General features: G+C 38.3%; 1 protein-coding gene across 2 annotated transcripts in view; it reads left to right on the top strand.

Annotated features, from left to right (window-relative positions):
- The window catches only part of LOC124259068 (sex peptide receptor-like), a 203,441-nt gene extending 196,228 nt beyond the window's left edge, over positions 1-7,213 (top strand). For both annotated transcript variants that reach the window (XM_046693160.1, XM_046693167.1), the window contains one exon: positions 4,935-7,213. In XM_046693160.1, coding sequence (XP_046549116.1) covers positions 5,019-6,311 — 1,293 coding nt within the window. In that variant the 5' untranslated portion in view covers positions 4,935-5,018 and the 3' untranslated portion in view covers positions 6,312-7,213. The remainder of the gene's footprint in view (positions 1-4,934) is intronic.
- Positions 7,214-17,050: the final 9,837 nt, after the last annotated feature.

Raw genomic sequence — 17,050 nt, forward strand, 5'->3', positions numbered from 1 at the left:
TATCATGGTGAGGATACTTTAAAAAGTGGGGCGGTGGGGTAGCCTATGGGGTTAAAGCATCTGCTCGTCACGCTGAAGACCTGGGTTCGATTCCCCACAATGGTACAATGTGTGAAGCCCATTTCTGGTGTCCCCCGCTGTGATATTGCTGGAATATTGCTAAAAACGGCATTAATCTATACTCATTCACTCACTCACTCACTCTCTCACTCTTAAAAAGAAATGGAAAATAACGCTCAAGGAAACGTGATGTTGCTTCACAATGTTCACATATCTCTTTTTTTTTCTCTCTCTCTTTTGTTCTCTCTCTCTTAAAAAGAAATGGAAAATATAGTTTAAAGAAATGTGTAATGTTGCAAATCAGCAACATGAGAATTTGGTTTCAATTCCGGTTTGTGTTTCAATGTGTGTTAGCGCCATACCTATGTACATGGGATTCATCAAAGTGGTAGATGTCTTGGATCTACATCACATTAGACCCTCCTCCCACACAATGCTGGCATCCATGACAGAACCGTAGTAGTGTTCCAAGTGACACTGAAGCCAATGCAATCACTCACTGACTCACTGTTAGCTCATTATGAAATCTAATACATCAGTTTATACCTGCAGCAACCAATGACCTGAATGTTATTCTTACAATGTCAATCCAATCTAATATAAACTCAAACTAATAAGAATTAAAAAAAAATTGGGGAAAATAAGGAATTAAAGGTTTTAATTTTAGTGTTTTCCGACATATAGTTCACATTCTATATTGGAATGCTGATCAAAGAGTTCGCTGACTGTCATAACTAATCAAGCTTCATACATCTGAGCACATTGAAATTCGATTGAGATTAAGGTCAAGGACATTGCCATCTCGTGATGATTTCTCGTGGAGCTGGCATTTAGTGCACCTTGTTTCGAACTCTGCCATGGAGAGGAAGGGATGAAGACTTCAGAATAAGTCTTATGGTTAAGAAAGGAAGAGAAGAGTATTGCTAACTAGATTGGTGATTTGCGATAATTGCTTCATGGCTATTCAGCTGGTGCTATTAAGTACAGAGTCACTTTGAAGTGAGATTGGATTGGTTAGTTTGAACATTTTGATAACTTAGCGAGCACCATGGGGGATATTGGTCTTGAAGAGATATTTTTCCAATTTTCATACCTTTCAGATACATTCCACTATTATGCATCTTAATGCCACTGAAAGACATTATGCATCTTGTTTTGATTAAGATGATATTATCATTATGTTTATTAGGTTAAGTTGTGCATGTTTTCATAAAAAGTTAAATGTGAATTTGCTATGTTAAGCCTGATTGTGCTTCTGTAGTTAACTAGCTACAGCAATTGAGATGCCTGTTTTGAAGTGGTGGTAATAGTAAGAACATTATTTTGGTTCCTTATGTTAAGAAAAATAAAATATTTTTAAAATTAATGACATGATGTAAGACTGAAAAGCCAAGTGTGTATCGAACGTATGGTTAGGATACACTATAAATTCATGGAAAAAAGGTTTTACGGAAAACGTCACAATCTGGCCCCATATTTTTAATTAGTGTCAGGTGTGAAACTTAGACGTTGTCTCTGTGTTAGTAGGGCCATCAACTGCTAGATAGAGGTACTTCAGGAAATTTGAGTCCACAGGTAAACAGACCAGGTTTAGAATGACTTGAAGGAAACTTGTTGAGACTGCCAATCACCCAGAACCTGTTGCCGTAAGGCAGTATATTCAAACATTGGGTCCTTTGCTGGTCTGGCCCTGATGTTGTAATGAGAGGACTGTGCAAACCTTAAACATTGTTTAATTGGCACTCGGTGTGCGATTCTGACTGACTGACTGAACTCACTCACTCACTCACTCACTCACTCATACGCATTCACTCACACTCTCTCACTCACTCTTCAAATGTTCATGGTAGTTCATGTACAAAATAAACAGGATAAAAAACCCAGTAAGAATCATGAATGTCAGGTGTGTTCAAAGGTCAAACTGATTCCAACCTTCAAAATGTGATAGTTGAAACCATTGTGTTATATTGTCTTTCTTTCTCCACCAAAGTAACCCCAAACTGACCCATTCAACCATACACAGAGACACATTTTTAGCGGCATTATTAGCCCCCCAACCCTTTAAGTAACAGAAAAAAACCTAGTGGTGTTTGTTCTTCCTTGGATCATAAGAAGCGACTGACGGGATTGGGTGGTCAGGCTCACTGACTTGGTTGACGCAAGTCATTGTATACCAATTGCATAGATAGATGCTCAATCACTAGATTGTCTGGTCCAGACTTGAATATTAACAGACTGCGTCGTATAGCTGGAATTGTGCTGAGTGCAGAGTAAAACACCAAACAAACAAAAATCCTTGGATTGTTTACCCGTGAAGGTCCGGGTTAGAATGAACCTTCAGCAACCCATGCTTGTCATAAGAGGCGACTAACGGGATTGAGTGGTCAGGCTTGCTGGCTTGGTTGACACATGTCATCGGTTCCCAATTGCGCAGATTGATGCTCATGCCATTGATCACTCGATTGTCTGGTCCAGACTAGATTATTTCCAGAAATCCACCATAAAACTGGAATATTGCGGACTGCAACATAAATCTAAACTCACTCACTCTCTCCTTGGATTGTTAGAAGGTGTCTGGTAATTTGCATTGCCAGCAGTACTTTGGCATCTTTAGTTCTGACATTACTGCTATTGTTTGACTAATCTACATTTACACTTTGTAGTTGATCATCCATGACATGAAGCTGCCATATTTCCATGATTGATGGCATACAGTTGTTATACAATATATGGTGGCTCGGAGTGAAATATTTGTTTACCCCCAAAACCCAGACTGTTTACACCATCTTGGAAGTGTCTGCCTGTCAGTTCATCCATTATGTGGGGACATGTGTGGCCTGTTGTCTGAGGTGCAGGAATTTGCTGTACTGAGTTGTGTCCCTTAGGCATGACAGGATTCTATGAATCACCCTGCATATGTTCCCAGGTTGGATACCTAGAGAGAAATGAAGGAAACTATCAGTCAGTGTTTACTGAAATACTTATATCACAAGATTTTGAAGGTTCAAACTTTGTACTCTTTGGGGTTGAAATAAAAATATTATAACACTCTTTCTTCAGGTGATCTCAATAATGTATTGCTGTTTTAGTTGGAATGAATGAAAACAATATTTAGGGTTTGGGGGACAGGTCAGGGTTAAATCAAGTTAGTTACTTTTCCTACTGACCTTTGAAATATTTATTGTTCCAGTTATAAGCAAGGAGGAAGTAGAAAAATGACTGTAGCTAAAATAATGACTTGCCACAAAATGTTTACATTTATTATCAGCTATAATCTATTAATAAACAAACTGTTATTTTACATGATTTATATTTAGTCATTTCTTAATAAAATATTTGAAAACCACTCTAATTCATTGACACCTATGAGAGGCATGTTGTTCTGGAAATTTTCTGTCAGATTTAATTACCACTTATCTGATTGATTTTGTGTATGTTCATATTAATGTCCCTGTTGATATTCCATCTGACAGTTTAATGTGTATTTATCTCATCTGTAGTGACTGCACTTATATTCCTCATTAAACTGTCAACAATATATCCTTTATATTAGAACTAAAATTGTTAATCTGAATGTAGGTCTAAACTACATCAATCAAACTTCTCATTGGAGGACTGATGATCTGACAGTTTGGCTAGTGGAATAATAAAACTGCTATCCTGTTAGTATGAGGGTAGTGGAATAATAAAACTGCTATCCTGTTAGTATGAGGGTAGTGGAATAGTATAAACTGCTATCCTGTTAGTATGAGGGTAGTGGAATAATATAAACTGCTATCCTGTTAGTATGAGGGTAGTGGAATAGTATAAACTGCTATCCTGTTAGTATGAGGGTAGTGGAATAATAAAACTGCTATCCTGTTAGTATGAGGGTAGTGGAATAGTATAAACTGCTATCCTGTTAGTATGAGGATAGTGGAATAATAAAACTGCTATCCTGTTAGTATGAGGGTAGTGGAATAGTATAAACTGCTATCCTGTTAGTATGAGGGTAGTGGAATAGTATAAACTGCTATCCTGTTAGTATGAGGATAGTGGAATAGTATAAACTGCTATCCTGTTAGTATGAGGGTAGTGGAATAATATAAACTGCTATCCTGTTAGTATGAGGGTAGTGGAGTATGAGGGGTAGTAATAATAAAAACTGCTATCCTGTTAGTATGAGGGGTAGTGGAATAGTATAAACTGCTATCCTGTTAGTATGAGGGTAGTGGAATAATAAAACTGCTATCCTGTTAGTATGAGGGTAGTGGAATAGTATAAACTGCTATCCTGTTAGTATGAGGGTAGTGGAATAGTATAAACTGCTATCCTGTTAGTATGAGGGTAGTGGAATAGTATAAACTGCTATCCTGTTAGTATGAGTTAGTATGGGATAGTGGAATAGTAAAACTGCTATCCTGTTAGTATGAGGGTAGTGGATTAGTATAAACTGCTATCCCATTAGTATGAAGGTAGTGGAATAGTATAAACTGCTATCCTGTTAGTATGAGGCTAGTGGAATAGTATAAACTGAAAAAGTATTACCTTCTGTATACCAAAAGTATTATTTTCTGGCATATGGCCAATGGAATAGGATAGATTGTTTGTCAATCAGTATAAGACTACTTGAAAAATAACATGTGCTAATGTGTGGCCAGGGGAGTAGCATAGACTGCTTCCATGGGTGCATAGTACCATCATTTTTTAAAATAGTAGCTTCTGGTCACAAGCTCCCAATTTCATATGCATGTAGTTTATGCTTGAATGGTATATGTTCCTGTAATCATATCCAACTCACTCACAGGGGACATTCATTACGAGGACAAGCCATAGAGAGCTGTCAGACATCACATTTATGCATGTATATAACCTTGTTGATTCTTTCATTTCAGAGTGGATGACAGCCTTGACTATGTTCCTGTCCCAGTGAGGAATTACAGAGTTGTCTGCCCACTGTGACCATCACCTTGTCCACAATGACGACCTACTCGGGTCACAACACAACAGGGAGCTTTCTCCATATTGCCTTTTCCCCTTACAGTCCTTTGACCACAGTTAACCCCAACATGACTACAGAACCAACTCCAGGCCCTGACGGACCAAACTGCACTGCAAAATACATTCCTGGCGTACTCAGTGAATCCGCCTCCATTGGTCTGGAGTCCTTTAGCAGCAGCTATGGACATTATCATGGTTATGTCAGTGCCATAGTGTGCTTCTTTGGAATGATGGCTAACATTGCCAACATCATTGTGTTGACTCGCAAGAATATGATCTCATCCACAAACACGATATTGATGTGGCTGGCTGTTGCCGATCTGCTCACGATGATGTCCTATTTCCCTTTCGCCATCCACTTTTACATCCTGCGCGATCCACAACTACCGATGTTCCACACTCTCTATCATGGCTGGATCTGGTTCCTGATGTTTCATGCTAACTTCAGCATTGTGTGTCATACTGTGGCAATATGGCTGACGATCGCTCTCGCTATATTCCGTTACATTTACATATGTATGCCCACTAGGGGCATGGTGTACTGTAGTCTAAGACGTGCAAAAATTACAATTTTCATAGTTTATTTTCTAACTTTTATTATCTGTATTCCAAATTATGTCATTAACCGTATAGAGAAAATGACACGGGAGGAGATGCACTTGCTGTATGGCATGCCGATGCCGGAATCAGGTAACCGAACTGAAAATCATACCCAGGACAAAGTGTATTTTCCTTATCAGTGGAGAGAATCAGAAGTTGCTGAGATCATTCTACAGATCAACAACTGGATCCAGGCGATCTTCATCAAACTGATTCCGTGTGTTATGCTGATGACACTCACAATTCTGCTTGTCCATGCCATGCACAAAGCCTACCGCAAACGCATGAGGTTAAAATCAGAAGGACGCAAAGCCGAGTCTGACAAACATGGTGAACACAATCGTACGACTGGGATGTTGCTGGCTGTGGTGGCGCTGTTCATGATCACCGAGTTACCCCAGGGCCTTCTATCTCTGATGAACATCTTCATCCCATGTTTCCAAGACAAGGTGTACAACAGGCTCGGGGACCTTCTCGACATCATGGCTCTCCTCAATAACTCAATCAACTTTGTCCTGTACTGCACCATGAGCAAACAGTTCCGAGACACCTTCATGGAAGTCTTCTGCAAAGTCTGCACCAAAAACAAACCAGGCTGGCTCAAACTTAAGGTGGTCTCTTCCACCAATGGGAACTCCAGGTCGTCTGAAACCAATCACACGCATGTTTGATGGTCTCTTGCTGATCAGTAGAAACAGAGATCATGCAATTATTTCATCTGAGATCTCTAAAGTTTGCAAGGAGGAAAGTGGAACCAAACCAGCGAACTTTAGTTGATGGAAGTGTCTGGTTACCATGGTTCCAGGAAACTGTTGTTTTTGGAGACAGTGTAAGAAAATGGTAATCAGTGGGCTGTGATACAAGGAACTGTGCATTTGAAAGGAAGAGGTCACTGGTTACCATGGTTTGGAAGCTATTGTTGCAGATGTCAGGTACGGAGACTATGTTCACTTGGAACTTGATGTCAGAAATAGAATTATGGACTGAAAGGACACAGGTGTGATCCACATACACTTAGTAGGTTGTTATTCCTGTCTGGGCATAGAGTGACAACGGTCTTACAGTTGTATGTAGGAAGGAATTGGCCTTGAACTTGGACAACAAAAACTGAACAGATATTGTGTTGAAAATCTACTGGGAAGAGACTTGTGGATCTGTTCTGATTCATGTTGTAGCTGAGTGTGTACAGTGGACTCAGATGTTTGAAGGTTATGTGATGAAATGATGGCAGTCTGACCTGATATACTGTTGTGGAAACTGGTTGTTTCTGGCAGCCTTGGAAAGTGATGATAGCTTGTTTCTCAGCATTGAGACTGGCAACTAATTTGTTAGAACTAATGATATGATATTTGGATGATGACTTGTGGAGCAGACACACAGCTTGGATATTTCCTCCAGAATGTTTTTATGTTCCATGGACTTACTCCATGGATCAAAGAGATTTCGGGGAACTGATGTGTACAAAGTATTGAGTGATTGGTTCATGGTTTGTGAGCAAATACTTCAGTACCATCGTCTTGCAGAACACTGTCCACTTCATAGACAGGATTGGGATGAGTAAGAACATACTGGACCATATCTAGTTGCTTAGAGACTTGAAGAAACTTCATCCAAATGAACATATCTGACCTAACCTTTGCCATTGTTTATATGGAGAGTCTGTGATTGATAGATTAGATGGCAACACGGTCCTGCTGGACAGACATCCCTGAAGTCCAAGCATCGACTCCTGCTGTCTCTACATGGTCCTGCTGGACAGACATCCCTGAAGTCCAAGCATCGACTCCTGCTGTCTCTACATGGTAACAATAAGTTCTTCTCACAGTGTTACTATGGTGACTGACACCGTATGACCCCTTGCTGTGTTCTGTTACCTGCTAGAGCAACAGGATGTTTGACCGGACTTCAGCGATTTCTGTCAGCAACAAGGCCACTGTTTCTTTTAGCAACAAGACTCAAGAAGAGAATGCTTGTCTTGACTACAGTGTCTTCTGCTAGCAACAAGACTGTTACACAGCTATAAAGTTTGACTTGGATAATGATCATCTTAACAAGGTGGATTGTGTAAGGTAGAAGACTATTTCAAAGGAAGGCGTATGTTTCTCAGCATTGGGAGCAAGACTCGTGGACTGTGTAAGGTCATTGTGCTTGGTGATAGCTGGCAGAAACAAAACTGTTTGACTGGAAAATAGTTTGTCCAACTTTCTGGGCTTTTGCAGAAACAAGACCATCTTAACTAGCATCAGCAGTTTTCATTTGAAACTGTATAGACCAAATATTGCGTTAAAATGAGGTCAGCACCGTGCCCATGCTGTCAATGTCTATACACTCTAGTGATAAAGAGGTTTAATAAATGAACTCAGTTTAATGGAAAATCATGTGAGGGGGAAGACAAAAATGGGGATACCATTGGCCAATTGTACACTTTGCCCCTCCCAAAAAATATGGAAAGTATATTTTATGCTGTGGCAGTTTGCACCCGCAAGTGTTGACAACTAATTGTATATAGACATAGTTAAGCATGTTGGTGTGTATAGTCTATAATAGGTGAAGATCATGTTTGTTTTATGAATATTGTCTACAGATGTTGATACTAATTAACCGAGTACATGTACATCATTTTTCTGTTGCAATGATACAATAGCTTCATCATTATGTACATACAAAAAATTACAAACATAAAAGTTGAAATCTTGTTTTGATTTATCAAATTTGAATTTTGAAAAATGTGCACCTTTGACTTATTTTTAAATTGCAGTATATGCTGTTTTATTACTTAAATTTTTATTTTCTTCATAAATGATTGGTCACAAATGCTTATATCTCTACCAAGCATACTCATATATATATTTGATACAGGTTCATTGATATAGTGTGTATAACAGTGGTGAGCATGGCCAAAGTGGGTGATTTTATGGCACTTCACTGACTTACTCTTAGCAATAAGACATTTTCTTCTGGACTTGTATAGATCTAAACCCACTGTGTCAGATATTTTTAATTCTCATTTTCACTTTTTTGATTTTATGAGTTTTTCTTTAGGGGCATGTTACGAAATATTCAATTTGTGTTGAAAAGTGATTGTGGAAACATTATCACACATCACAGTTTAATTAGGATTTCAATCTTTGGTTATTGGTTGAAACTGTATAAAAATGCACTGTACAGATAATCATTTGTTTAAATTTATTGAATATTTACAAGTTCTACTCTTTTTTCAAAGAACTGGTCATATTTAGAAATTCAGCAATACAATGTTTTTGACACTGCTATAGCTAACCGTCAGTTTTGAGTTTATTTGAACATTTTTTCTATTTTACATTTCTAAAAAAATTTTTATAAACTGATTTTCTTTATTTATCTCATCAATATTAGGCAATATGAATTATTTATATTTAATATGTATTTGTACTTGACAAGTTACATATCACCCATACAAATCATCAATACCGTGCACATGTAGCTATATAGTCCATCAACATAATTGTGTCATACTGTTTCTAATCTAAGACTTTTTAATTCTTTTTTTTTTATGAAACTTGTAAAGGATGAAATCTGAGCTTATCAATATATCAGCCGATAAAACTTTAACATGTTTTGGTAAAGAAAGAAAATGCTAGAAAATTTCTCATCCGAAGCTGTATCTTCAAAATAACCAAGTCAGGGTTTTTTTGTCTTTGAAAGCAGTGATCTGAAGTGACAGAAAAAGGTGATGTGCAGGGTTGTCTCCCTTAGATGTGCCCTATGCATATAATATGTTCAAATCCCAGATTCACATTGATTAGTAGGGATGCTGAGATACAGTTATCGATACATTCAAAACTCTATCGATATTTAGTTTTGAAAGTATCGGTTTAGATACATGTATGTTTATGTATCGTTTACATTTTGCAATGTATCATGTTTTTTCTATGTTATGAGAGTTCTCTCTGAGAATAAAAAATGTTGATGTTTTCATGGATAATTATAAAATATGAAATATTAATGTTCAAAATGTAACTAAATTTACGCAATAATGCTGCGAAAACAGGTATCGTGATATGGGTATCATGATACGTATCGAATCGTGACATGGGTATCATGATACGTATCGATTCATGAAACTTATGTATCGTGACATCCCTACTGATCAGGTTTCATGTTTCTCAGCATAGTCCTTGACCTTGAGGGTTTCAGCATCTACTGGTTTTGTGTGAAGATGCATCCTGTTATATAACTGAGATAATGTTCAACCAGGCATTAAACCCATCTCACTCACTCACTCATGTGGGCAGTAAATATTGACAATATCCACTCAGTAATACATACAGTGATGTTTGATTTTGGTCATTAGGACATGTGAAAATATAATTCTTACTAATATAAAACCTCTATAATCCATTGCCATGAATCCTAGGATTTCAGTCATAATGATACCACAGAAGACATCTATCATTTCACTTTTATTTTCTTATTTGGCAGAATATTAACACCAACTGCTGTTTTAGGCAATGGCAGATAAATCATCCTTAAAAAACCCAGTTGTGACATTAAACAAAAATTTGTTCATAGATCATACGGGCGTTGGGGTAGCCTAGTGGTTAAAGCGTTGGCTCATCATGCCATAGACCCGGGTTCGAATCCCCACATGGGTACAATGTGTGAAGCCCATTTCTGGTGTCCCCCGCCGTGATGTTGCTGGAATATTGCTAAAAGCGGAGTAAAACCAAACTCAGTCAGTCAGTCATATAGGTCATAAAACAGCTGTGCACACAGTATATACAGTGAGACCCCGGATATCCAGACACATTCGTTTTGCGTAAATCGTCCGTATAACTGAATATCCGGATATCTGGATTTCTGTCATCCAGGCTTAGGTGTTGAAACGGTAGCGAGCATACACTTATGGTTTAAAGTCACTTCCAAAACAGTGTGGTCATTTTGATTTGCCAAATACAATTCACTGTGCCAGATAGGCCTACTAATCACCACCAATACCCTGCTGATCGGTAAATTAATCCGGATTAGCACTTCACACAGTCACCTGTAGATCAAAGCTTCGTGCGGATAAGTGAGTTAATTTTGTGTTGATACAGATGGTTGGTTTGTAAAATTTACCGCCCATGGAACGGAAACTGCACATCCGTTATAGACAGTCACTTTTATAACATACGAGATTGTTTTTTTATGAAAATTGACTTGAAGGCGAGGTTTCCGGATATTTAGGATCCGGGTATCCGGGGTCTCACTGTATTGAAAGTATTTCTGTATCTTGACCTTACTCATTTTATTTATTGATATACTGAGGGAAACAAATAAGGGAACACCATTTGATGGCAGTGTTCCTTTATGTATTTTCAGGTTTCCTCCCACAGCACTATTCAAAGCTGGTGATGAAAATATTAAAGAAACACTTGAATTTTCCTGTGTTCCTCTATTTGTTTCTCTCAGTATATGTTGATGAGTCAGCTTTTAACATTTGCAAGTTTCATATAAACACAGGTGTTTTGAGGGATGAAGCATTAGCATAACATTAAAATTCAGAATAAAGTTGATAGAGGCATTGTGTGCAATACTGTATAACTTGTTTCTAAATGTTTGATGTTCTAGATCTTGTGATGTATTAAATTGACCATTTTGTGAAATTGGTTTCTGGTAAATATTTATTTAATGTTAATTTGTTATAAATGTATTTGTCAATTCAAATATACTGTACAAAAATATAAGGGATCATGAATATTTTGGGGGATATTTTTATACAATTTTGTGCAAGGCTGTACAACAAAACAATTTCTCTTAAAATATTAATGAAGACAAACGGTTTTTGTTCAGTAATAAACAAATGATCTGATGATTACAACAAATGTCATTGTGATGTATAGATGTCAGAAACGATTCTCATGTCAGTAGGTATTACTAGAAATAATTATGTAATTATGAAACTAAAGATCTCATTGAATGGCAGTCAGAATCTGGTATAATAAACAAGGGGAATAATCTATGAATATACACCTAACACAATTATCAAACAAGTAATCTTTTCCTTGACAACAGCATTAGCATCTAGCCTGAAATGTCAAGTCATTGTAATACAGAGGTAGCAAATCCATAGAGTTATCTCCCTTGTTCTTAAAGATACACTTAGATTTGAAAATCTGTAGCTGATTTCTTCAAATGTTTATTGTTCTAAATAATGTAGAGTAGTTGTTCTTTGAACAACTTTGGAGGAATCAGAATTGTTCCAAAGATACAGGGTCTTAATAGAACATGGTAAGTTGTTAATTTCCATTACTATCGGGGAAACAGTTGCTGGTTATCTCAAAGACTGTAAACTGTGAAAACTTGTTAATCCTCATTTGGTGTGAAGAAATACACCTATCATCTTTCCTCCTTGTATAGACTGTCAATAAAACAGTTGTAAATATTATCCTGAATATTTTAATCTGAATGGTGATATATTTCAAATGTTTTTGTATTTTCAAATTTGAACTTTATTAATTTTGGTTAAGACTTTTTTTTTAAATATTGTAGCTGAATTAAAGGGAGATACAAAGATGTCATCATAATATCTCAACAGCTTTAATCTGCTGTATCATGTAATTATACAGGGGCGGAAACAGCTTTTTGAGAAAGGGGTGTACACTATTGAGAAAAGGAGGAGTGCACACTTCATTTTTACCCAAATTTCAATGGTCATTTAACAAACTTTCAGCACAAAAGGGGGGTTGCCCACCCCCCTCTGGATCCGCCTATGTTATAACATACTGTTAGGATAGTTCACAGGGCCCCTCAGCTGTGAGGATCTGCCAGGTTTGGTTTGAATCCCTAATTCACCTGATTAGAGACCTCAGTTGGTCAGCATCACAAGCCTGTTTTGTTACTGAAGTGTAGCCATTCATTCAGTGCCTACAAATAGAACACAAGAGGGGGCCGTGCACGTCACATCACCCCATCACTATCCTGGCTGCACTGATGTTGATCAAAACCCATCACTACCCTGGCTGCACTGGTGTTGATCAAAACCCACCCCTACCCTGGCTGTAATGGTGTTGATCAAAACCCATCACTACCAGGGCTGTAATGGTGTTGATCAAAAGCCATCACTACCAGGGCTGCACTGGTGTTGATCAAAACCCATCACTACCCTGGCTGCACTGGTGTTGATCAAAACCCATCACTACCCTGGTTGCAATGGTGTTGATCAAAAGCCATCACTACCCTGGTTGCACAATCAAACACCATCACTACCCTGGTGTTGATCAAAAGCCATCACTACCCTGGCTGCACTGGTGTGGATCAAAAGCCATCACTACCCTGGTGTGTGATCAAAAGCCATCACTACCCTGGCTGTACTGGTGTTGATCAAAAGCCATCACTACCCTGGTTGCACAATCAAACACCATCACTACCCTGGTGTTGATCAAAACCCATCACTACCCTGGTTGCACAATCAAACACCATCACTACCCTGGTGTTGATCAAAACCCATCACTACCCTGGCTGCACTGATTTCAATCAAACCCACTCACTACCCTGGCTGCACTGGTGTTGATCAAAACCCATCACTACCTGGTTGCACAATCAAACACCATCACTACCCTGGTGGTGATCATTCCCCATCACTACCCTGGCTGTAATGGTGTTGATCAAAACCTACAGGTAAACTATCAAAATAACAACTCGCCAGAGTACTAAAACAAGACAGATAGCTTCAGGAAGTGATCAGCCTAAAACACTGCATGACATCTACTCTGTGTGTAATGACTTTACGTACAATCCCTATAATATGCTCCCATGTTGACATGTATTGAACACGTTTGTAAATTACACAGTATGGAGTCCCATCTAAATCTGACCAGAGATGTATATTTAGTAGTGCTCTTTTGTTATTTGTTGTTGAAAGTGTAAATATATTTAGCTGTTTGTACAGTTTCAGAAATTAGCGGATGTTATCAATTGTAACATTGTGATTATATTGTTATGTACATTGACAATCACAATCATGGACATGTTGATTAGGTGAATATAGCCAAATTATTGCTTACACAATGTTTTAGATTTGTACTAGTTTCTTTACAAGTCAAGCACTTTCTCTTGCTGATGTAATCAGTAATAACAGAGTTGCCTTCCGATGAATTACACAGCTGCAAGATTAAAGGAGTACTGCCCTGAACACCCATAAGTCCATCATAGTAGCTAGGTCCTCCTTATCTAGAGGGGGCAGTGGGGTAGCCTAGTGGTTACAGCGCTGGCTCGTCATGCCGAGGACCCGGGTTCGAATCCCCACATGGGTACAATGTGTGAAGCCCTTTTCTGGTGTCCCCCCCCACTGTGATTTTGCTGGAATATTGCTAAAAGGGCCGTAAAACTACACTCACTCAATCGAATCCCGGTCTTCAGCGTGACGAGCAAACACTTTAACCACTAGGTTACTCCAGCCCCTGCACAATACTGACAGAGCTTAAATATTTGACTGGTCTAGAGTTCTGTGATCACAATATGTCACTGGTCATCGCTATGTAGTTTTGATTCCCAAATATCAACATGAGATTCTCACACCATTTTCATTGAGACGAATCTCAATTAAAAATATGGCGTTACCTTTAATTACATTTCTTTAGGAAACCAAAAGTCTAAAGAAGTAATAGCTATACTTAGTCTTTGGGTAACAAGTAGCTAAGATAAAAAAGTGAGACTTTCTAGGGATGTTCATTGTGAGAGGGAATCAGAGGTGGGTATTTTTGTAGTACTTGTGCCAACTATGACCTTGACAGCAATATTATCTGGAAGTGTTCACGATGCCATCTAGTGGACTTCATAATTTGCTGGCCCAAACCAAACTTAGAGAATGGATGGTTATTCTGGAGCATGTTTCTCCCAAAATTCTGACTAATTAATGAGATAATGTGTTTTGTTTGGCCATTTATCAGAATAAAAGAGGACGATACCGGTTTGTGGTGCTATTTTTCAGGACAATGTCAATTACCCTAGCTGCTAAAATTCATTGTCAGTCCTCAAATTCTTGGGCTGATGACACAGCGACACAAATGGCCAAAAGTACTTTGTGCTGTCGAGAATCTAAGGTTATTGCTGATATGGAAATTATTCAAATGATGGGCTGGCACCATAGAAACTGGTAGTTGTCAGGGAAACAGCATAATGCTGCCTGAAGGACCCACTGAAAGGAAAACATTACTTTTACAAATGGACACAAAGTAACTTTAATATTTTATCCTTCCTCATCCTGAAATGATGATGCAGCTCTTTGCAAATGCAATGACAAACTTATCCAATTTCCGATAAGAGATCTAAAACTGGAATCGCACGTAATCCTCACAAATGAAATTTGATGAAAATGGTTTGAGTCTTGTCACATACCTTTCCTGCTACACATCTCATTTCAGCTGGGCACTTGGGCTTGTATAGTTTGTGACACCACAGAAAATCACTCCTGCGCGAGAGAACACTGCATGTAAATAACGTAACCTTGTATCATGTATGTGAGTAGCCAGTCGACACCATTGTCAAACTTGAGTGCCTGTCACCTTAATGTCAGTGATTGTATTGTAGACATGTCCAGTCAAAATGCAATAAATCTCTTCAATAGAATGCTGAACTTGGTTTTTTTATCCAAATAAAGTGGATTCAAAGAAAGTGAATATGGTTACATGGCACTATTTAAGCAATATCACAGTAAGGGACACCAGGAATGGGCTTAACAAGTTGTACATGTGGGGAATCGAACCCATGTTATCTGAATGACCAACCAACGCATTATCCAGTAGGCTAACCCACCTGGAAGGCCTTTTAAGGTTTGTGTTTAGGTGGCTGTGTCTGTGGTTAGGAACCTGCCTGAATTTGCCAAACCATCCTCTTCTTGTCTGCATGAGATATGCTGCATTCATTGGGGTGGTGGAGTAGCCTAGTGGTTAAAGTGTCCGCTCGTCACGCTGAAGACCCCGGTTCGATTCCCACATGGTTACAATGTGTGAAGCCCATTTCTGGTGTTCCCCGTCGTGATATTGCTGGAATATTGCTAAAAGCGGCGTAAAACCATACTCACTCCAGCATTCATCCAAGCACTGACACACAATACAAAAGAAATTAAATCTGTTTATTCCGTAAACACCACCTGTCACAAAAGTGACATGTAAACATGTGACTATGAAACCTCTGAGTACAAGAAAAATACCCATACCCTAAAAACATAAGATTGTAAATTACTTTTTTGTCAACATTAATATAAGTAAGACATGTATAACAAGACTCTGATATCATGACACAAGTTATGTGTCATGTCATTGTAACCCAGAACAACTCTCACTGTCACAATGACACCGTGGTATTCAATAGTAAATATAAATATATAGCATATTTGATTCCTATTGTCTAAAAGCTGTATGCGCCAATGAAGATCCGGGTCAGAATTGGCCTTCAGCAACCCTAGCTTGTCAAGAGGCTACAAAAAGGACTGGGTTGTCATGATGTCAATCACTGGATTGTCTGGTCCTGAGTTGATTTACAGAGTGCCATCATATAGTACTGCTGAGTGTGACATTAAAACAACAAACAAACAGCAAAAAGTCAATCTGAAATCCTTACATTCTGCTGTTACTTTTGATCACTTACTGCATGTCTGAAGATAAGCAGATCAAACCGAGGCACTAACTTGATTCTTAAAATTAGTATCAAAATGGTTTGTTTGGTACATAAGCCGGACCACCAACATACGTACATCTTCCACATACAAATTAAATATCAAATCCATAATGAATTACGGTCCTCAAGATTCGGCTTATCTACTGACTGACTGACTGAGTTTAGTTTTACGCCGCTTTTAGCAATATTCCAGCAATATCACGGCGGGGGACACCAGAAATGGGCTTAACACATTGTGCCCATGTGGGGAATCGAACCCGGGTCTTCGGCGTGACGAGCCAACGCTTTAACCACTAGGCTACCCCACCGCCCCCGGCTTATCTACAGACATATACAGTACTAATATTACATTTGCATCTTCTTAATCCTTGCTATTCAGTAAATTATTTATACCACTCTCTGAAAAAGATTTATTCCCCTAAAGAAGTGAACTTTTTCAGCCTTCCAAGTTTGTCTGTTTATTATTTTTATTTATAGTTTTTGTAATGTGTATTATGATAGACTACGGAATTATAAGCAAAAGTAATGAACAAAGGCCATACCATACAGATATTTCTGACTTGGTTAACACCTTTTTGACGAATCATAAAGATATGGCAACATCCTGCCGACATGGATGACCTGCTCAAAAACATTACATGCATATATTACCGGTACTCTGATTACATTGATATATATCATGAATATATAATGAAAATACTGATTGATACAGTTATACATCCATGTATGTCAGACATGCAGAAATAAAACGTTAATAATGCCTCAAAGAAAT

The sequence above is a fragment of the Haliotis rubra genome, unplaced genomic scaffold, assembly GCF_003918875.1.
Source record: "Haliotis rubra isolate DU_JTF1 unplaced genomic scaffold, ASM391887v1 Scf118, whole genome shotgun sequence".
Taxonomy (NCBI): domain Eukaryota; kingdom Metazoa; phylum Mollusca; class Gastropoda; order Lepetellida; family Haliotidae; genus Haliotis; species Haliotis rubra.